Source organism: Lissotriton vulgaris, chromosome 10, assembly GCF_964263255.1.
Source record: "Lissotriton vulgaris chromosome 10, aLisVul1.2, whole genome shotgun sequence".
NCBI lineage: Eukaryota > Metazoa > Chordata > Amphibia > Caudata > Salamandridae > Lissotriton > Lissotriton vulgaris.
Window position 1 is genome coordinate 506,351,723 of NC_141698.1, and position 23,182 is coordinate 506,374,904.

At 46.4% G+C, this 23,182-nt stretch overlaps 1 protein-coding gene across 1 annotated transcript in view; it reads left to right on the forward strand.

Annotated features, from left to right (window-relative positions):
• The window catches only part of EMP2 (epithelial membrane protein 2), a 111,330-nt gene that overhangs the window by 77,855 nt on the left and 10,293 nt on the right, over window positions 1-23,182 (forward strand). The window contains exon 4 of the mRNA XM_086941362.1: window positions 4,281-4,427. Coding sequence (XP_086797488.1) covers window positions 4,281-4,427 — 147 coding nt within the window. The remainder of the gene's footprint in view (window positions 1-4,280; window positions 4,428-23,182) is intronic.

The window sequence follows — 23,182 nt, forward strand, 5'->3', positions numbered from 1 at the left end:
TGGAAGGATAGGGGAAAAGGAGAGGAGGACAGGGTTAACTTGCCCCGGTCCTGGGGAAAGAGAGGGCGGAAAGGAGCCGACCAACAGCCCGTCTGTGGTCTCGCCCCGCCACCCGTCGGTGCCCGTGAGACATACCACTTGGGTCAGGCAGCGGCGGAAGAGGAGACACCGCGGGCACCAATCGGGCCCCATACCTCACCACAGTGGACCCCCTGGGATGTATCACGATTCATCCCACTGGTGGTGGTACCCCCGAAGTGTCGCAGGCACAGCAGCAGCTTGATCAATGAATTGATCCCAATGAGGCACCGCGGCGGCCAATGACCCGAAGGCACCATGGGGTGCCTGCCACAAGGTGCAGGGTTTTACACATACCCCCATTTCTTCATGAGACCCTGTATTACAGCCGGTTTATGGTCGTAACACAAGCTCCCAAAGAGAAATGTGACTATCTGACCGAAAAGTTTTCGGTAGCTTTGTAATCAGGCAGTCGGAACCGCCAACCGGATATCGATCGGAGGTAACTCCGACCGACATCGTAATAAGACCCTTATTGTTGTTTAAGTAAAAATCCATTGTACCTTGACAAGAACCATTGTTGTTTTTCATATATTGTTACCGCCCCATGTTCAGCTCTATGGCTTTAACCCTTGTTCTTTATACACACATACAAATAAGAATGGTTCACAAATTCTCCAAGAGTATGAAACTATATTCAAATAGCCCAATCAGGCAAGAGGTGTGGCAAGTGCTATATAAATACCTGTATAGTATAATAAAATACTAACAAAACCGGAAGTTGCTCAAATCTAATGTGCAGATATGCCGTGTGCAAAATATCAGGATGCAGGTTTTCATAGGAGGGAATTTTTTAACTAGGGCCACAGAATCTGGATACCATGAACATAATAACTTGGCAGAAAGTGACTTGTGGAACATGACACTTATGATGTCTTGAGAAGTACTTTACATGGCAACTTGGAATTAAGCTTCGTATAGTACTCTTGGTCAGTATCTAAGCAGTCATCCACAAAACCATGGTGACCAACTCGTCTGACAAAATACTGTATTGATTAATATTTTGTATCTGGTATTCTTCATGAATCAAATCCTTCATCATATTAACCCCTTCGCTGCTCATGACGAGCTCAGCTCGTCATGCAGTACACTGGTCGTGTGCTCATGACGAGCTGAGCTCGTCATGACAATGCGATCCTGCATTCCTTAGCACACAGCGGGAAAATGCACCGCATGCATGTGGTTAAGGGCTGTATTTTTGATGTTTTACCAGTGTGAATGATTACACCTTTTAATTTCAGTTCAGCCTGAATCATCTCTTATGGTATAGGTTGGCCCAGCCCTATATGGTTTCCACCACTCTGAATACCTTAGTCAATTTACAAGCCCAGTCTAGTGCTGCACGATAGAGCAGAAAGAAATAGTGCTTTTGTAAACCGTGAATGTTGATTTCAATGGTGTCACCGAGACTAAGACATAAGGCCTGATTTAGAATTTGATGGACGGGTTACTCCGTCACAAATGCGAAGGATATCCAGTCTGCCTTATTACAAGTGCCATAGGATATAATGGACTCGTAATACGGCCGATAGAATATCTGTCTCGTTTGTGATGGAGTTACCTGGTCCGCCAAACTCTAATTCAGGCCCTAAGTTTCTCATACACAAAGTAGTCTATGCGAGGATCTTCTTTGATAAATGTTGTCTTTTAAAATTACCTGCTAGCCGCCATTTAAATGTGCACTTTATTTTCCCTCTCCTTATGGTTGTAATTTTTAATATTTATCTATGATTACCATAGTTTGACAGCTATTCAAATTTTAACCATTGACCAATAGGAGTAAGGTGTAATATTGTAGATTCATTAGCGTACCCAATGTTGATGGAAAGGAATGAGATGTTGAGTTTTTGAGAAGGATACCTCTAGTTCAGTCCTGAGTAGAAGTGTGAAGCAGTCTTATTTGGGGTTCTGCAATAAGTGAATTATTTCTATCAGGAACTTCGCCTGCCTTGGACATTCACGACATTTATTTAAATACACCTCCTTGCAATAGGTTCACCTGCCACAGAGTTGATTATTTTTCCTAATGTTCTAATCGTTGTGTTTTGAATACAGAAATATTTTATTTCTTTAGTTTCTTGACAACTACTTGTGTACAACAAGACCTCTTTTTCTATTTAGACACTGTGTTTTGCCAGTTGCTATGACTGTTGGCTAGGAACCTATAGCCTGTACTACCTAGAGTGAATGAATTTTCCACACCCATGCCATCAGCCTTGCTTTGAAGGTTCAAACCTGATTGATTGGCTTCTGGTTTTGAACTTTGACCCTTATTACGACTTGCCTCTTAAAACTGATGGAGCTGGTCACAAGAGATACAGGGCTCAGAAGAAATACTTGCCAGATCCCAACAGATTTGGTGTTTTGAACCCAGATATTTCAACTGCTAAAAGCAGCTGAAATGGCTTGGTAAAATTCTTGGCAAAAACATGCCAGCATCCTCCCGCCTGTCTAGCCCCCAAAATGTTGTAATGTGAAGCAATTCCACGCCCTTGAGTTACTGACACATACAGTATTTCTAATTCCACTGAGGTTGGGAAGAAATACACATGCCATGTTCTTGTCAATTCATAGATTGGGCATCTGTGTCTTCCACGATCTTTGGAAGCAAGAGTTTTCTTGATAAACTATACTAAGTTTAAACTACACTTTCTCATCAAATCAAAAGCATTCTGCTCTCTATTGGCGTCTATAAAGCTAAACAACGCATTTTATGACATCCCAATACAATTGTAGATGTCTATCTACATTTGACCACAGACATCTGTGTTTAGAAATCGTCATCTGGGGCAGATCTTTGTGTATGTCTAATTTATGGTCTCTAAATTCAAGGCCTAGGAAAGCCTTATTTTATGACTGAAACTGTGAGAAATGTGTTGTATGAACTAGCTGTAATTTTTGACAAGAGGGGTTAAGATGATGAGAACTATTCACAAATGCTGTTTGGAGTACGTAAAGAAGTACTTTGTACTAATCTTACATACTCTTAGGTGCCATTATGAATTGGCACACAACATCTAAAGTGGTATTAAAATGGAACTATTCGGTTAATATTCATACATAATAAGTACAAATAGAGAGGACTCTGCTCTCTTTAACGTTTTACTAATAGGGAGGTGGACGTTTTGAGGCTTATACAAGAGTGCTACTTTATTATTACTTTCTGTACTCATGAATGCTTTTATAAATCTACCTCGATATATTTATTACTTTACATTAGTCCACTGGAATTATGCCCCTAGAGAGAACCAAATTATGTGGCAGGGTTGATTAAATTATGCAACAAGAAAAGGTAATTTATGCGGTGTAATGTGGCACATTTTGTGACAGTATTACTTCCTATTTTGTCATTTTCACCCATGTTCACCTCATTAGAATCGCTCAGGAAGCTATTGAAAGTAACCAGTCAATCCTAGCGAAGTGTCTTCCACTGCACAGTAACGCATGTTGCTGCATTTTTGTACCTTTTGGTCTGTTTGAGCTAGAAATGCCTTTTTTGTAAAATTCTGCTAATTATGCAGCAGATGATGGATGCAGCAAATCCATAACTATTTGAAAAACGCCACAGCAGCGTAGTCGTATAATTCCAGTGGCTGTGCTTTTAATGAACTTTTTATTGTATATTTGGCAGCAAAAATATATATTGATTACAGGTGTATACATTTTGGTTTCAGCGATTGTTCTGAGCATTTTTTTGGTTTAAGTTTGCTTTTCTGCTCATAATTGTTAAATCACTAGATATTGCTTTGTCCTGCCACAGTGAGAAGATCACCACAAAAGCCTAACTAGCAGACATTGTCAATGTAGCCTACATGTTTGTAGAACAGGTGGTTTAATGTTTCGTGTTTGTACAGTAAATTATCTTTGCTTGTAGTTACCTACATTCTTTGCACAGGGTGTGTCCACTTTGGTTTTTGTTGACATGTTCAGAGAAGGGCTGGCCTCTTTGGAACACTTAAAGCAGGCCAGTGCTGCAAGACTACAACACAATTAGTCACATGTAGGTGGGCATGTGACTGACTCCCTCCCAGCCCTGCAGCCCTTTCAGAGATAGGCTTATTCTGAACTGCCTTTGCTTCCTACTCCTATTGCTCTATAGACTACACATTTCTGCTTCTAATGAGATGTTGCAGGAACAATGAACAATGAAATTAAAGGTAATGTTGGTGACTTTAAGAATGCGTATTTCTTTGACTCCACAGATTTTCAAGCCCTTCAGACAATTCAAGCCACCATGATCATGTCTACTACCCTATGCTGCATTGGCCTTTTTTCGTTCGTCCTTCAACTGTTTCGCCTAAAGCAAGGAGAGAGGTTTATTTTCACCTCCATTGTCCAGCTGTTGTCATGTGAGTAACCCTGTTGCTGTTAAACGGTTGCACTGTACCCGACGCGAAACAATTTAGAATTCATAGTTGTTAAAAAATGTATTTGGTAAATGAGAAAGTGCTGCATTACAGCAGAGAAATATTAACACCTACATTAAGTAAGGGTACATTTTATTTACTTTCACGCAAAGCCCCATTCGATTAAATTGATACAATTTCCAAAATAATGCTTTGTATTATAGTTGTTTGACCTTTTGTTGTCAAGGTAACTGTAAAGAACACTGCATCAAAAGAAAAGGCATCGGGTTGAAATAATGAGTTAAAAACATAGCGAAAATCAGCTAGAATAAAAAATCCCCAAGACATATTACGCTTCATATTGTATTTTGTTACTGCCAACATGGGAACTTAGAGAACGATGGAAGTTTCTAAATCTTCTGCAAGCGTAAAAAACAAGGAAATCTGCCAGGGAGAAAGCAGGTCCCTCCACAGAAGGTGCTAGTAACTGTACGCTTGATGATATTGACCATTTGATTGAAGAAGTTAAATCAATGCTAATTACACAGGTAACTCTTACTAGTGGCAGATCAGATTTGACAAAGGTACCATATATGTTCAAGAGAAACAAACTTCCACCCAACCGTGCTATTTCCTCCTCTGATAGCTCATGTACTACTATGACGAGAATCCAGAGAGCCTCCGTAACCCTGGGGTTGTCGGAACAAATAGGAACTATAACCAGAAAGACCTTGGGCCCGAAATCATCTGCTGTGCCCTGGCATTCACTCAGTCCTGAAGTTAATATCCTTTCTAACATCCCTTGTTCTAACAGGTTTGCCCCCTGGCAACAATTGAGACGATTCCTTGTTCTCCGACTCAATATTTGGCTCCATCTCAAGTTCAAACTATAAGGGAAACTAGTAGAGAGTGTGCATATGTTGTACAGCTGCCCATATCGAGTCCTGACCATGCATCACTCCATCAAAAATTGGACAATTTAAAGGCATTATTAGTCTCTCTTTCTACACAAATTTGAAATATACAGAGTAACCAATGTTGCTTCAAATGCACATTCAGTAAGAGACTTGAGAGATGCAGTGGTAATTCTGGACACAAACCAATTACGAGAGAGCTACTTCCATATCTTCCTCATTTACCGCATCAAGCACAGTCCACAGTGCTTCAAACCAGCCTGGGACGCTTGATTCCCCCTACAAAAGCTTTATCTTTGCAGCCAATTGTATCTGTCCCAATAACACAGGTAACTTTACCATTAGTTCACTCATACAGTTCTCGACTCCCCTTGCTCTATACACTGGCGAACATCCTATTAACCTCTACTCTGGGATAAGAGACCCCCTAGATAGTAGGAACCAACATCATCACTACTCACCAATCCAGAGTTTCCCTTATTGACCTGTTGTTCAGGACAACTCCAGAAGAACACTTCATATGACACTTTATATGAAGAAAATACTTAAGAAACCAACAAGTTAATTAACTAGTTAATTAAGTTATGCACCGGCTCAGAATCAAACGTAAGGTCCATAGTCCGATCTGGCATTGAACACACTAAGTGACACAGCACTGAATCCTCAACTTCTGACTATATTTCTGTATTAATGAAAGACGAAACACTGGTTGAAAGCCTCATAAAATTTTAATTGCACATGACCCATCTTGTGGGACCAGTCAAAGGCAAAGTTAGGTTGAAATTATCACCTCCTGCTAACCGTTTTGCTTGTGGCAGCAGTTAGAGCCCCCGTGACTCACGTTCTTAAGAGCCCTGTACGGATGCTCAATCAGAGGCATCCAATCGGAACCCAATTGAATGATTAATCGACCCGGCTGATCCCATTCCAATGGACAAACGTGTTGTTTCTGTCATTGAGACTTACAAATGTTTATCTAGGGCGAATGGGCATTAAGGAGTCTAGGAACAGCTTTACGGGGAGTCTACTGATAATTCTTAGAATCACACCTCTCCCACAGTATCACAATCTCCTGTAGTCCTATATCTAAGGGAAGACTCAGATCCTGCTCTGCGATCAAGTTTTTCAATGATTTCATAGAATTTGGATGGTGTTAAACTCAAACTAGTAGATTCAGAATGATTATCTTATATTGCTAATTATGTTATCTGTATGCTTTAGGCGATTTGGTCTACAATCACTGTGTGTTTTGATGGCTTTTCAACCTACAGCGTAGAAGCTCAACCCCTGGGAAACATGGGCGAGCTAGTGGAGGGCTGCTCACATTGATAAATAACGATTGCCATTGTACTCACACAGCCCTGATGATTGATTCATCTGGCATATTTGGGTTTCACTTAAATGTCCCTCAGGACTGAAACTGGTACTAATAAATGTATGCATTAGATCAGTCTCAGCTGGCAGCAAGTCACCTGTGCTAACGCTCTTGGATGAGCTAATTGAAACTAATCAATAGGACGCTAAGATAATAGTGGCAGGAGATTTTAACATGCTTTTTAAACCGTCACCTTATATTAAAGAGTTTTAAAAAAATGGAGGGCGAGCAGGGGAATATTCCCCAGCTAGATGGGAAGCAACATCATAACTTCTCCCGTACTGCTCTCCAATTGACTTCTTTAAGTGTGGGCTGGAGTATTAGAGCTTGTAATGGACGGACTCATTCAGACTCCCTTAGAGTGCCCACATTTAAGCGAGGTTTCTATGCAAGTGTTATTGATTATTTTAGATGTTAGGCTTTAGTCACTGCTGGAGGACATGGACGTTGATATCTGCACTCACAGTGATCATAATTCTTTACTTCTGATTCAGCGTAAGTGGTATAAATACTTTGAGGTTTAACTTTCAAATCAGTATTTACTCATTTGTCCCTCTAACTGTACTGGGCCCCCTACAGCTAGACAAATCAAAGCATCACCCTTACCACATAGACAAATGGTCCTCTGATGGCTCTTTCTCTACCTATTGAAGGGGTGGGAATTAGGATGTCCCAAAAAATTCAATGTTAGCCACCCAAGGAGGACCATTAATTGGTGACTTGCTCGCAAGTTTGAAATGAGGTTCAAATACACTACTCTCAGGACCATACTGTAAAAATAAAGTATTGGAATGGGGCGACCCCATCTCCTAAAGAAATGTAGTCCAACTAGAATGATACACACTAGAATCTCTGCTACTGCAACACAGAATAAAAAAAGCAGAACTTGATATTATGAAAGGATTTGCTGATTGTTCTTATAACACATTTAGATCAAAAGAGTAATTTAGCTCAGTTTCAAATAAAGAACATCAGGACACAATAATAGACTCAGGCAATTTAGCTAGTTTAGTTATTGTATTAATGCTCCCAAATTGATACAGATAAGCAATGTCTTAAGCATCTGAGTCACAAATATTGAAGCATGTAGTACAATACTACACATTTAGTCAGAGGTTCAAATCTAAAGAGGATGGTTTAAAACAAATATCAGATAAGTGGCTATAGATTCCTACCACCATTAAAGGCTGAAGGTTAGTTTGATTCTCTTTAACAGCATCTAAAGATTTAAAACAAAGAAGTAAAAGAAATCCATTTTAAAGTCCTCTCAGGGTGAGTCCATGAGCAAGGGCGAAAAGAGGAAGCAAAAACAAATCAATTAGTTCAGCAAAGAAGCCACATTAGCAAAAGCTAGTCCAAGATAGAAATTTAAAATATGATTCCCTAAGGAAGAGATTAAAATGTGTGTGTTGCATCAAAAAGGAAAAAAGGTATAGCCTTGAGTGGAAGTGTGTCCCAAAAAAGGAAAATTAATAGAATTGTGTTAAGTTTGTGTGTCTCTCCTGTTTCTCTTTTGGGGTTTCTTCCTTTATAGTCCTTATGACACCTTAATGACTTGGTGTCATTCCACTGGTCAATCTATTTTATGATTAGTTTATGTATGTAATCACCTAATACATTTTAGTTACTCCTGCATTCTTTCTAAAGTACTTCATGTGAACACTTTGGCTTTCTGGGCCTCACAGTTTTTTCAGTGATAAGAAATATACAATGTAACAAACTATGGCATTGGGTTGATTTTCCCACTGAGCCATCTCATGGTGAACTTTAAAAGAATGTCCTTTGTATGTTATGTTAGTATGAATTTGTAGAGCGCACGTTCACCCTGGAGTTTCTTGGCGCTGTGTACCGCTGGGGAACCCGTCCTGGCTTTCCCTGTGAGATGGTCCTTTTTTGGGCATCCCAGAGGTGAAGGCAGGCATCCCCGGCAGCGAGGGGGCCGTTGTGGAGATTAAGCAAGCTATTGCCCAGAGTTGCAGCATGGGACCCATGGTTAGAGAGGCACCGAGGCGAGATTTATCAAGCCCGCTGACATTGGTTCCGTACCCTGCCGCGTCGGGAATTGAACCCTGGTCCCGGGCCGGCCTCTGCTTCTGGGTCTGCCGCCTCTAACCGGTGAGCCACACTTCTCCACATGTAAGAGAAAACATACACAGAACAAATAATGCACCATCTGCAGAAATACCAATGAATTATTATGCTTGCTAAGGGAAAATTAAGTAAGAACACGTTTAAAGCTTAAATGCATACATCAGCTTTAAATGGATGACACTTAATTGAAATCAAATATAATGCATTGAATCATCATTTCATAATAAGACAAGAAGAATAAATGATTAACCAACTATTGCACAAAATTGACTTAGGTTAGCTATGACCTACCGCCCAAAGTTTCAACATCAAGCAATATAACCATTATAACTATCTAGCAATGTATTGTCTCATTTTCTAACCCTTTCAAGCACACTTTTATGGTGCTGTTACTACATTTGTTTCTATTGGTGTATCGCTTCATTCATTTCGTACTTTGAAAAGTTTTTATGTCCAAATCGGTAACACTGTCATGTAAAATGGTTTTGAAATGTTAGCGCTATCGCTTCTATCCCACTCTGGGAAAGCGCTGGAAAGGGCTAATAGTGTCAGTGGTCAGTGGTACCCGAACCACTGTTAGCTAATAATCATCGGAGAGTCACCTGGCCATATGTAATGTCCAACCCAAAATTGTATAAGAACTTTTTTTTCCCCCATGCTGCAAGCCATTTTCTACAACAAAACTTACCATAAGCAGCCTACTCCAGTGAAGGAGGTTAAATGGTTCAATCTTGATTGTAAAATGGCTAACAAAAGATTAAGAACAGCTGCTAAAAGCGATCTACAGATTGTTAGAAGAGGTTAGGGGGAACTACAAGTTCTTTTTACTTAAGATCACTCCATTCCTCAAGCCTTTTCTGGACATCATTACACCACCATTAGCCAAAAGCCTATATGTGTCTGGCATATGGGTTGGGTCCTGTGTTGGGTCCTGAGACCAAAGAACACACTCTGTTCTTTTGACCGGAATATCTTGGTTCTTGACGTAAATGGATACGTCCTGTATGTCTGAATAGTGAGGTTACCTGACACCTTATCGCCTATAGAATCTTGAAAAGCTTTACTTCAATCATGATTGTCTTTGCTGTTAGCCGTTATTTGGCAAATTTATGGCATAGACGAGAAACTATTCTTTCTGCTATGGAAAGCTGACCATTGGGAGTGTACACTATGATATCCATGTATTACCGGGTTAGAAAGCTGGAATCTTGCGAATATTCTGTACTTCCCATATCAATTTGGCACTGCACTGTCGGATTGTCACACCTATTGCACTTTATGATACTGAACATTAGGGAACTATCCGAAAGATGGAATGTTTTAATAAATATCATACGAGTTAACATTGACTCTTTCCCTCTTTTTAACATGACATTTTATTCTGGTACTGTTTTTTTAGGTCTCGTCCTAGCGATACCCTGTGCAGCAGTGTTCGCACAGCCAGAGTCCTTTTGTACGAGTTTTCAAAATGGACCTGGAAATTTCACACACTCATGCTTGTTCATTTCCTATGGTTCATTTTGATTGGGCTTTGCGTGTGTGTTGTTTTTTAACAGAACACACAATAGGCCATAGGCGGTCGTGTAGCTCCGCCCATGGCATATTGGTGTCTGTTACACGCACCAAAGCCCATATGCTTTCAATTATCGTGCCCAGACACAGGCGCGATAATTGAAAACATATGCTTCACAGTGGTGCGCGCACCACTCGGGGCGTTTTACTTTTAGTGCTGCTTGTGTATTTTTATTGGCCTGCCAAGAGTGTTGTCATTGATTTGACTGAAAATGCCTCCCATACCTTTAAGGTGAGCTCCCCGCGCCTATTTAATTATAGCTGGGGTATTTCCAGTGTGAAGTGCCAAAAACACTCAAAAGCAGGGAAAAGTGAGATGATTTATTAGACTCATAAAAATGCATACTTTGTTATTCCAGTCATCTTCCTTCTGAGGCTTGTTAGAGAGCAGGTCCCTGGCAGCTCCCGCTGAGGAGAGCGCTTTGGGGGGGGCGGGGGCTCGCTGCCATCACCAAGCGCATCTGGAGGGACCGGCCAGGCTCCCTGAAACACATTAATAACAATTCACCTGAGCAGGGGGCCTTTATTCTCGTAATAAGATTGTGTTTGAACAAGGCCCAATGCCCCGGAGGCCTATTCGCTCACTTGAACGAGGCTTTAGCGTGAGAGAAACGCATCGCTGCCAGTGAAAGCGATGGCCGTCTCTGGGAGGCCCTTGTGAAGGCAAGCCTTCCAGCAGAGGCGTTACGAAGGGGGAGGTTGGGGGTGGGGGGCGGGAGATCCGCACAGTCCTCCAGGGGATATAGAGGACTCAGGGGACCATCATCCCATTCTGCAGTGGTGGGCAGACATGTTGCATCACTGCCTACCAGCAGGGGGGGGGGGTAACACAGCCACCTGAGGTGCAGGGGTGGGGAATACAGCCCACTGGGGGCGCCCAGCCCTTCAGAGGGCCCCTTTTTCAGACAAAGGCCAATTAATATCCATATGTTATAGGGGACTCAGGAGACCCTCATCCCATTCTGCAGGGGTGGGCAGTCATGTTGCATCACTGCCTACCAGCCCCTACAGCGCATTGGTGGGGGTACAGCCCACTAGGGGGCGCCCAGCCCTTCAGAGGACCCCTATTCAGATAAAGACCCATTAATATCCATAAGATATAGGGCACTCTAGGGACCCTCGTCCAATTCTGCATAGGGTGGGCAGTCATGTTACATTACACCACTGCCTGCCAGTACATGACTGCAGCCTGCAGCTGAGTAAGACACATGACCTCATATATCACTACACAGCCCACATCTGAGGGTATAATGACTGTTAATGACCCTCTACCACCTTAGGCTCAGGCATACCGTGGCGAAGAGGGACTTTATCAACTTATATAGCCAAAGCAAGGAGGACTATGATTCCTATATATGAAAAGACCTGATACAGACAGGAGACTCCTGACTTTTTAAAGCCAAAAATGACTTAATTTTACCAGTCTCTCACCCGCCTAAACTCTCTTCAGCATGCCAACTGGGACAATACATTTCCCCAATTTTTCCCCAAAGCCTCCCACTTTACTATTTTTAATGCGGACATGTCTGGTAATGCTATTAGAACACTCCACTCATTGAGGATAGAATGTTCAAGACTAAACAGGGACAAACAGAAAGGCAATATTGTAGTATTGGACTAGAAGGCCTATATGTCACTCCATTGTCTTCAGTTGAGCTTCCAGTAGTACAGTGTTATAATCGCCATTATTTCCCCCGCCCCCCAAATTCACTATTCTTTATCTGATTATGTAGAACTATAACTTATTTCTGGCACTGCGCATCATTTGTACTGAAGATGGCGATGCACCATTTTGCTTCCACTTTACTGCCTGGTTTCAAGGTTACTAGAGTTAATTAGAAACCAAAACACAAGAACTTATTTGAGATTGAGTGTAAAGCAACTTAAAAGCGAGGACTCCAATTCAATGTGTAAGATAAAACATCAGTGAACAACTAACACACAATGGCTAATATCTTGGGTGCTCTGGAGTAGGCTCCCTTCAACCCAAAAAAAATATATATATATGTATGCCTTGGCTTTCCCCTTGTCATGCACAGCCATGGCCTCCCTCTACACCCTCAGTCACACAGTCAAGGTGTTTGCCTTCTCTTTCTTTAGGTTCAGGTTGGTGGTGGTGGACACACATTTTTCCGGGATCTGAATCTCTCCACTCCTAACCTCCCTGCATCATCCTCCTGCGCGGGCTTCCCGCTGGTACATTCAAGCAGGGAACCTGTTGTGCCCCCTGGGACTTGTAGTATACAAACCCCTCCCCTTCTAGTAAGCCGATGGCGAACAGAGAATGAAAATACTACAAGTCCCGAAGATTCATGCGCGACCAGGACGCCATTTTAACCCAAGCCGGGCTGTTGCCCGACCACCATCACAAATAAATAAATAAACAAGGGAACAGCAGGTTAGTTGGGGAAAATCACATATGTGCCAATAGACTCAATTCAGGGGAAGACTCGGTTTATAAAGCAAATAAATGCGTTGTTTTGCTTATCTCCACCCTGTAATTGCCTCTGCTTCAATATGTCAATTGGAGAAATACATTCTCTTGATTACTTTTAACATCTCCCGCTTTCTAAAATGTTAGTATGTATGAAAATCTTCCGCCTGTAATTCTCCCTCAAATCGTTGTGTCCCACTACACCGGGTCATCCTGCATGTTAAGACTTCCAATTATAAGTAAAATTAGATCATTTTTGTTTTCTCTCCCTACTAGTACAGCACTCTCTCTGATATAATGGGGGATTCAATTCTAACGATTTTTAAAAACTCTATCCTCCTCTAAGATGTTTCCAAATATTGGCAAGTATGATGCTCTCAATTGTTTCTGTTACTGGGATTACTTTCAGTCGCTCCTGGGCTCCTGCACAAACAATACCGTACCTTTGGTTGCACTTCTCTTACAGGTCCATCCATGCTTGTTGCCTGGGGTGTCGGATATGGAGTGGCCAATTTCGTGGCATGGGTCGGTCCGGTGTGCTTCTTTTCGGGTGCCTGCTGCAGGCCCACGGCAGAAGGGTGGCTTTTGCGGTTGTGCTTCTTCGGGCTGTCTGGGGGGTAGGGTCTAGTCCGCCGATGGCTCGCGTGGTTCTAGTTGTGTATTCAGTGGCGGTGTGGAGGGTTTCCTTCACCCTGTTGGCTCTGCGACGTGTGGGCATGTTCTGTGGTCGCCTTTTGCTGGGCTTGCTTACTTCACTTTCTGGTGTGGCTTCTGGATAAGTTGTGGTGTGTCCCTTTCGTTGGACTTGTGGGATTGACACTTTCCGGTCGCTCTTGGCCAGGGTGTGAGAAGTTGGCCTGGTATATGATGCTCACTAGTTCTAGTGATCACCCTGTACCATGCCAAGCAACCCTTATGATGATTGGTTGTAAGTCCAGTTATCCTAATGGTAACGTGGACAAAGCAGTCTTAGGCTAAACTCTGAAAGGCATGTGAAGCCAGCTGTATTACCGCACACAATCCCCTTGAATACCAAATGAAAGGACACCACACAGATATATATTGAAAATATATTTATTAACTACAAATATCCCCTGAACTCTTTATGAGCACAGAAGCACAAGCGTTAAACAAAAAACAGTTTAAAATACACAAAAGTTGCACAATATGGATGAGCCCTAGGGGCCACCTAAACCATATACTAAGAAAGTGGTATAAGAGATACCAATCGAAAAGGAAACAGGCCTAGGGCCTTGGGAATCGCTGGAGCTGATCGGGACTAGCAGTGACTAAGTCGGGAAAGGCCCGCGGGATTCGGGTGCAGTGTTTAAAGTGCACGCACTCACCAATGCAATGTCTATGGTGCGCAAAAGTTATAAAGTTAGTTAGTTAGGAACCTTCCGAGTGACCTAGAAAGCTGAAACTTAAGACACAGGCCCTAGAGATGTGTACCAGTGTGGGAACACCGGTGTTGCTGAGTTACCTCACCCACAGGAAGCGGGTGCATAGGGTCGAAGTAGTGTCGGGTATCGTCACGCTGGTCGATGGTGCTTGGAGCTGAGGATGCTGCAGGCGGCTCGATGTGAAGAGTTCAGGTGGATCCAAGGGTGGATCTGAAGTTGTGAAGACCTGAAAGCAGAGGAGACAATGTTCAAAGTCACTAGCCAGTGACTACCGTGGAACAAGATTGGAACCAGGCGATGTCGGGTGCAAACAGGCGTTGAGGTGTAGCTTCTCTCTGCAGCCACGTGGACACGAAGAGGTCAAGGACGTCCAGGAGTCAATCACGAGCTGTCCCACACAAGCTTCTCACTGTTGGCGGTGTTGGCAACTTGATTGGAGCAAACAGGCCTTGGTTAATGCAAGCCACCCAGGAATCAAAAAAGGATTATCACTCGGGCCAGCAAGGTCAGAGCGGGTGCTCCCTTTTACAGGAGCGAGGGCCAGTCTGGAGCAACCAGACCTGCAGTGTAGTTTGAAGATTTCGTCACCAAGATGGCCGCTGACCACGAGGCAAGTGGCCGGGATGGCGCGTCAAGTGGCACAATGCAAAAGGGCCCCACGCAGATAGTGGAGATGCTGGGGGGCTGATCTTCGGTGCAAGGGCTGCTCGGTGGTGGGGCTTCTCAGTCCCCAAAGCACAACGTCGAGGACGCCTCAGATGCTGCGCAGTCAGCTTCTTGGGGGTCTTTCAAGAGGTCCGGTCCCACGTCTCTCGGTGCCTCCACGGGTCGCTTCTTTGCAGGGACTGTGGCTCGGGTTGTGAGAAATCTGGGAGTCTGGGTCTTGTCAGGCTCTGGGCTCGGGCTCTGGCGGGAGGCAGCGGCAAAGCAGACGTCGAGTTGCTGGATGGTGTCTGTGTTCACAGGGTGGCCACTCCTAGGCCACAAGGGAGATGCTCTTCAGTCTTCTGTGCAGCAGAATGTCGAAGTCCAGTCGTCTTCTTAGTTTAAAGTTGATTCAGGATGATCTGAGGTGCAATGGCACTGCTCCCACTCTTATTCCCAATCTGAGGGGTGGATCACCTGCTAGGTCCCTCCTCTGGGTGGGACCAGGAAGGGGGGCGCTTACACCCCCTTTCCTTTGTCCAGCTCCTCGCCAGGCCTGAGTCTGGAAAGTCCCAGGACCAGTTTGGACTGGCTTATGCACGGGGACACCTTGTGTGCCCCGGGCATGTCTCAATCTATTCAGCCCTGTCCTACCCAATACACAAAATCCTGTCCGGGGTGGTGCTCGCACCTCCCAAGGCAGGAAACCCTTTGTCCAAGCCTCCCTCGCTGGAAGGACTCCCAGCAGCAGGAGGTCAGACTTGTGTCTGTGGTGGCAGCGTCCATTTTGTGATGCTGAGGCTCTGGTTAACTTTAACCGGGGTTGAGGCTACGCACATGTCGTGTCCCTCTAGAAGGGTGGAATGCTATCCCCGTCGACAGAACTGTCGAGGGGATAGTATTCCAAATCGTATGACACCTTACTCGACATGTTTTGATAAAGCCAAACCAAAGTTAGCATATAACCGCGAGGATTATAATGCACTTAAGAGTATATGGTATGGCAATATCCTGGAACAGCTAAGGGAGTGGTTCCCGACAGCTGCAGACAGGCTCAGCTCATGCTAGAGCACCATCTCACATATTTCCAAGCACTCTGCCTCCAGGATTGATGAGGCCTTCCATAGGAGTGGCTGATAGGAACATATGTGTCCAGTTAAGGTTAGATATAGGGATACTATATCTAAGTAGGAGGTGATTACACCAACTTACCCCAGCTGAGTGATCAGCCAGTTGTGTCAAATATGGAGGCCAGGCCAGGGGTGGCACAATACATGCTGCAGCCCCTGGTAGGCCTTGGATGCACCTATGCCCTGGGTACCTAGGGTACACTGTTACAGGGGCCAATAAGGTGAACCAGTTCCAATTCGTAATGCACCTAGAGAGCATTGGCAGTAATTTAGAGAGAGAACAACAGGCTGTGGGTCTGATTAGCAGGCCCACAGCCATATTAAGTCATAAACCAGTGAAGCAAAAAGCAAAAATTTGGGGTGACCATAGGATAGCAGACCCTACTCTCCTACACAGGGTTCTTGCCTTTGCGTGGCAGACCTTGGGTAATTTTTGAAGAATTTCTCCATGACAATTTATTCTTTCTGGTTTTATGACAACTGAATCTTGGAACAAATAAAATTGCTCAGTGATTTAAGCCATTGCTGGTGCAACTGTGTCTGACCAGCAAACCAGCTCTGCCTTTCACCATAACTAGAAGCCAGGATACCTTCGCGGGTGATAGTGCGTATTACAAATACACATACCAAGGCAGATACATTTATATCTTTCTCATGGAGAAATTCTCTAGAATCACTTGTATTTTGCCGTGCAGGGGTGGGAGTTCTGCCCGGGGGTGACTGACTGGAGGGTGTTGGTCTCGCAGGTTTGGTGGGTGGGACATACACGTGGCTGTCCAGGGGTTACCCCAGAGGTGGGCTGCACACACCGAGTAGGCAGTGGTTGCAGAGCATGTTCGCATGTTGTGGAGCTGGCAGTGTGGGGAAGACTTTTTCCCTTGCCGTTGAGTGCGTGGGTAGAGTTGTGCGAGATTTGTCGGTGGACTGGACTTTCCCTTTTGGATTGTTTGGGGTGGTGCAACCGTAGAGAGGTTGCTTTTTTTGCGGTGGGTGTGCGTCCTGGTGGGTGGGCGTTTGGGTGGGGGTGCACCGGGCCGTTTCATAGTGCCGTGGGGTTGGCTGTGCCACATCTGATGTTTCGGACGGTGGGTTTGGAGGGACTTGTGAGAGGGGTGCGATTGAGGGTATAGGTATAATCCAAAGTAAAAACAACAAAATAGCCCTGGGGGTATTCGCATCTTTCCCTAACCATGCCCATACCGCTTTCACAGGGCACAAACACCACCTGCCGTCAGTGCACGCTTTCACCGGGCAAAACACCACCAGCCGTCAGTGCACGTTTTCACCAGGCACACACCACCAGATGTCTGTGCACGCTTTCACAAGGCACACACATACCACCAGCCATCTGTGCACACTTTCACCAGGCACACACCACCAGCTGTCAGTGCATGCTTTCACCAGGCACACAAACCACCAGCCGTCAGTGCACACTTCAATAAGGCACACACACCACCAGCCATCAGTGCACAATTTCCACAGGCCCACACACCACCAGCCATCAGTGCACACATCAATTGTTAACGCATCCACAATTAACTATTGAAGCAATCGCAGTATGGCGCACTTTACTTTTAAACATATTCATCTAAAGTGCAGCATGGCACCATTGCTACAAAAATAAATACACATTTTTTTGGCCTACAATTTATAGACTTTTGTTGCAGTTGGTGTTGCAATATCTAGCAATGCCAATAGCTCAAACTTAATCATCCGAGACCTATTACATTGTAAATACTTGTTTTATTTAAGAAAGGATGCTATTGCACTTTTTATGCTTTTATAACTAAAGTTTAGCTATCATTTTTCATTCTGCAGTCATTGCACTCCTGAACGTTGCACTACCGGATTTTACAATTGTATGTACTTTTAATGGCTGAATATATTAACCACTCCAGATTGAGCTGTGTTTTGCTTTTATTACGACTGTTTATGAATGCATCGATGCCATATTGTTTTAAATATGAATGTGTATTTGTGATTTTTTACTTTGTTACGCTTTGATGGTTTTCTGAACCGAATAAAGTATATTTGGCTGATTGCTTTACTGTGCTTCCATCTCACCATTAAAAGTCCATCAGAATCATAACCACACATGCCCAGATTATTGAGAGCAGCATTTGTGGCATGCAGGTTTAAAAAGTGGCTTTTGAGTGAAGGCAAGCATTACTTAATCTTCATAAAAAGGGAGCTGCGTTGTACTGCCACGATATAGTTTTAAATCATATGAAGTGACTACATTGAAACCTTCTATTACCCCCAGGTCCCTCCTGTCCTCGTCCCCTTCATTAATAACAAGTGAGATCTACTATCTCTCAGACAGAAAAAAGAAAGTAGGAATGCTGGTACGCCCCTCCCTCTCCCTATAGGGAGTACATAAGGGTACAGTACCCAGCATGCCTCCTGTTCTTTTTTCTGTCTGTCGACAGTTTTCTGTTTGTAGGTCCAGGAGCGGATGGGCTCCTGGGGTCTCACCTGGGGCTTGGCTTCGGGTGGGGGCTGGTTCTTCCGGGCTGACTTCTCCTGCCGGGCTTGAGGAGTCTCCTGTGACGCTGTCTGCCGCCTCTGTCCCTGCTCGTGGGAGTCTTGGTCTGTTCCGGCGGGGTGAGGCTCTGGAATGGAGGCAGTGTCGGGCCGCGTCTCTGTGCTGCCGGGCTGTGCGAGACGCGGCCATTATCGTCTGAGGATCCGGGAGGTGCGGCGGCTCCGTGGTTGCTGGGGCGCTTCCTTCCGGCCATTGCCTGACTTCCTGGTTTTTGGAAGCGGAAGTCAGGCGTTTGAGGTTCCCGGCTGCGGGCGGTGTGAGGCTTGTTTGCCGGTTCCTGGAGTAAGTACCGCATAGCGGTTTTGGGGCATTTAAATTGTCTGGGTGTTCTTTGTTCCCTGCATTTCGTCCTTGTTCTTGGGGATAACGGTCGCTGTGCTGATTTGTGCTGCTGCAGGCGTTTGGTTGCTGTTTCTCCTGCTGCTGCCTGGGCTCCTCATTTTCTTGCTGGTTTTCCTGCCTGCTGGTCTGTCCTGCTTGCTGGGGCTTTCTCAGATGGGGAAACATTCCCGAAAGCGCAAGCATGTCGAGGAGTCCTCCACTTCCTCGACTTCCTCCTCCTCCCCTTCTCCTGATCCCCGGCGCTCCAGGCGTCGTTCGAGGGGTGATGCGAAGTTGAAGGCTCTCATCCAGGAGTCCTTGCTGGAGATGGGTGGTTCCAGGCCTGGGGGTTCTAAGAATAAGTCCAGGTCGCGGGCTAGAGGTGTGCCCCCTCCTTCTCCCTCCTCTCCTTCGTCCTCTGGGTCTGAGGATGGTGGTTTGGACGCTGATCTGGTAAAGGGCAAGTATGTTGACAAGGACATGTTGCCGGATTTGCTGAGCCATGTCAAGGAAAATATGGGATTTCCGGCGGATAGTGTGCCTGGTTCGTCGGGAGGTTCTCTCCTTCGCCAGTTCCAGTATTCTGCTCCTACGGTTATGCCGGTGCATCCTAGTGTGCGGGAGGTTTTGGATCGGGAGTGGAAGGATCCCGATCGCATTCTGATGCCCCGCTTCATGGCGAAGCTGTATCCTCTTCAGGATATGGCGAAGGACTTGCCGGACTCGGTCCCTGTGGATTCTGTGGTGGCCAGTCTGGTTGGTCGCACTTCCTTGGCCGAAGATGCTGTGGTGCGTGACCCTGTGGATAAGAGGGTTGACGCCTCTCTTCGTAAGGTTTATTCTGGCTCCCATTTGGCCCTGAGGGCGGGTATTTATGGGACCTATGTGGCACAGTCTCTTCTGTCTGACTTGCAGAATTTATTTGATTCTATGGATAATACCACTGACTGCGCTGATATTCTGGCTCACATCGAGCGTCAGGTTGAGTTTTTGTCTGACATTTCCTTTGACGTGGTTCGGGCCTCCGCTCTGTCTGGGGGTGCTTGTATAGCGGCTCGTCGGAATGTGGTCCTCAAGGATTGGAAGACCGATTCTGCCCAGAAGTCTGCTGCCCTGCGTCTGCCGTTTCAGGGTTCCATGTTGTTTGGTGCAGAGTTGGAGGGGAAGCTTCATCGTCTTTTTAAGGAGAAGAAACATTCCTCTTCTTTCAAGATGCCCGCGGCTGCTCCTGCCTTTTCTAAGCCGAAGCCTTTTTTTAGGCCCTCTTCTCGCAGACAGTTTTCCAGAGCTCGTGGCCGTTTTCAGCCTGGTCGGGGTCGGGACATGAAGGCAAAGTCCCCTCCTGCGAAGCCTCGTTCCTGACTATCTGGGGTCCGAGGTCGGACCATTGGTAGGTGGTCGGCTTCGGTTGTTTCTTCCGGCCTGGATGTCCTCCTGTTCAGACTTGTGGGTCCTGGACGTGATCCGCTTGGGGTATCGTGTGGAGTTCTCCAGCCTGCCTCCGGACTCTGGGGTCCGTCCGACTCCTTGGCCATCCTGCCCGTCCAAACGGGCGGAACTTTCTCGGGGGATTCAGTCACTGTTGGACAAAGGGGCGATTCAGGTGGTGCCTCCGGGGGAGTGGGGTCAGGGGTTTTACTCCATCATTTTCCTGGTGCCCAAGGTGACGGGAGGGTTTCGCCTTGTTCTGGATCTCAAGGCCCTGAACAAGTTTGTGTTGCGGATTCCGTTCAAAATGGAGACTCTTCAGAGGGTGATTCCCCTGGTTCTGCAGGGTCATTACATGTGCTCTCTGGACCTCCAGGATGCCTATTATCACGTCCCTGTCCATCCTCTCTCCAGTCCCTTCCTGCGCTTTTGCCTTCGGGGGGTCCATTACCAGTTTGTGGTTCTCCCGTTTGGCCTGAGGTCGGCTCCCAGGGTGTTTACGAAGGTGGTTGCTCCCTTGGTAGCTTTCTTGCATCTCCAAGGGATGATGGTTTACCCGTATCTGGACGACTGGCTCCTGCATTCCCCCTCAGCGGAGCAGTTGTTGTCGGATCAGCGGGTAGTGTGTGCTGCTTTGAGGGACCATGGGTTCCTGTTGAATCTCCCCAAGTGCCGGCTCCCCCCTACTCAGGACTTGCAGTTCATTGGGGCCCGTTTCCGCACAGATCTGAATCGGGTGTTCCTGCCGGTGGATCGAGCTGTGACCCTGTGTTCTCTGGCTCATCGGTTTCTTGTGGGGAGGTCGTTTCAGGTCCGCCTGTGGTTGCGTCTTCTGGGGTTGATGGCCGCCACTGTGTTCACGGTTCCATGGGCGCGTTTCCATCTTCGTCCTCTGTGGTCCTACCTGCTGTCTCGGTGGGATCCCTTGTCGGGGGATTTGTCCCTTCTTGTTCCTGTGTCTCTCCGTATCCTTCCTGCCCTGCGTTGGTGGTCTCTGTCTTCCAGTCTGGACAAGGGCTTGCCTCTGCAGTCTCCTCCTCCGGTGGTACTTACGACGGATGCCAGCGCTCTGGGTTGGGGTGCGACTTTGGGGTCGGACTGCCTTCAGGGTCGTTGGTCCCTTCTGGAATGTCGTCAGTCTTCGAACTGGCGGGAGTTGTCGGCTGTGTGTCGAGCTGTCAGGGGGTTTCGACTTCTTCTGGTGGGCTGCCATGTGTTGGTTCGGTCGGACAATTCAGTGACGGTGTCCTACCTAAATCACCAGGGCGGTATCCGTTCTCGGTCCCTGAACGCGGTGGTGTCCCCGTTGTTTTGCTGGGCGGAGTGCCATCTTCTGTCCCTGGTGGCTGTACATGTTCGGGGGGTGGACAATGGGGTGGCGGATGCCCTCAGTCGTTTTTTTCCTGCATCCCTGGAGTTGGCGTTGACACCGGTGGCCTTTCGTCTGGTGTGCGTGAGGTTTGGTCAGCCCTTTCTGGACCTCTTTGCTTCCCGGCTCAATGCGCAGCTTCCCCGCTTCTTCTCCCGGATTCCTCAGGAGGGTTCTTGGGGGGTGGATGCTCTGTCCCTTCCATGGCCGTCTCGCCTGCTGTACGCCTTTCCTCCTCTGGTTCTGATATCTCGCTTTCTGTCCCGCCTGTTGCGGGAGGATCGAGAGGTGGTGGTGGTGGTGCCCTTCTGGCCCCGCAGGACTTGGTTCCCCACGCTGATGCTGTTGGCTGTTCAGGGTCCATGGTTCTTCCCCTTCCTTCCGTCTCCCTTGCGGTCGTCTCCGATGTTGCCCCTCCGGCGGCTTCGGCTGTCGGTTTGGTGGTTGAGAGGCAAGGGTGGAGGCGTAGGGGTCTCCCGGAGCATTTAGCCTTGGCTATTCAGCAATCTCGGAAGCCTTCTACCCTGCAATCCTATGGTAGGCATTGGGGCAACTTTGAGCGTTGGTGTCTTGGCCTGGCTTTGTCTCCCTTGGTTTGTCCTTTGCCGGATGTTCTCCAGTTCCTTTGGGATGGGTTCGAGAAGCGTTTGTCCGTTTCTACTTTGCGGGCTCAGTGGGCTGCTATCAGGGCTTTTCGGGCTCCTTGGGGGAACCTGCCAGATGTGGATGGTCTGGTTTCCTGGCTGTTGCGTAGTTTTTCTAACTCACGCTCTGTGGTGCGTCCGTCTTTTCCTCTCTGGGATCTTCCCTTGGTTTTGAGGGTACTGGTTGCTGCTCCCTTTGAACCTTTGGAAGAGGTGGATATCAAGTTTGTCACGCTGAAGGTTGTTTTTTTGGTGGCTATCACTTCTGCTCGTCGCCTGGGGGAGCTGGGTGCCTTGATGGCTCGAGAACCCTTTCTGTCCTTTTCTGCTGACGGGGTGGTCCTTCGTTTGGATTCCTCTTTCGTCCCTAAGGTTTCCTCACAATTTCATCGCTCTCAGGAGCTGGTCCTCCCTGCTTTGCTTTCGGCTCCGGTGGACGGGGACGACCTCCCTTGGTCCTTGCTGGATGTTTGCCGGGCTTTGCGGGTTTATTTGGATCGGACCCGGGATTTCCGGCTTTCTGACTCCCTGTTTGTTTCTTTTGGTGCTGTCTCCAGGGGTGGTCGGGCTTCTACTTCTTCCATTGGGCGTTGGTTGAAGCAGGTTATTGTTCTGGCCTATTCCCTTTCTGGTTCCCCTCCCCCGGCTGGGGTTCAGGGGCGTTCTACTAGGGGTATGGCTGCTTCCTGGGCAGAGGTTCGTGGGGTGTCCCTTTCGGAAATTTGTAGGGCCGCTACTTGGGCTTCTGCTAATACCTTTGTTAGGCATTACCGTATCCAGAATGTTCTGGGGGATGACACTAACTTTGGTTTGGGGGTTCTTCGGGCTGTGTGTTCCTGATCCCCTTGTTTTCTTTTGTGCTGTGCTGTTGTTTTCAATAAATTGCT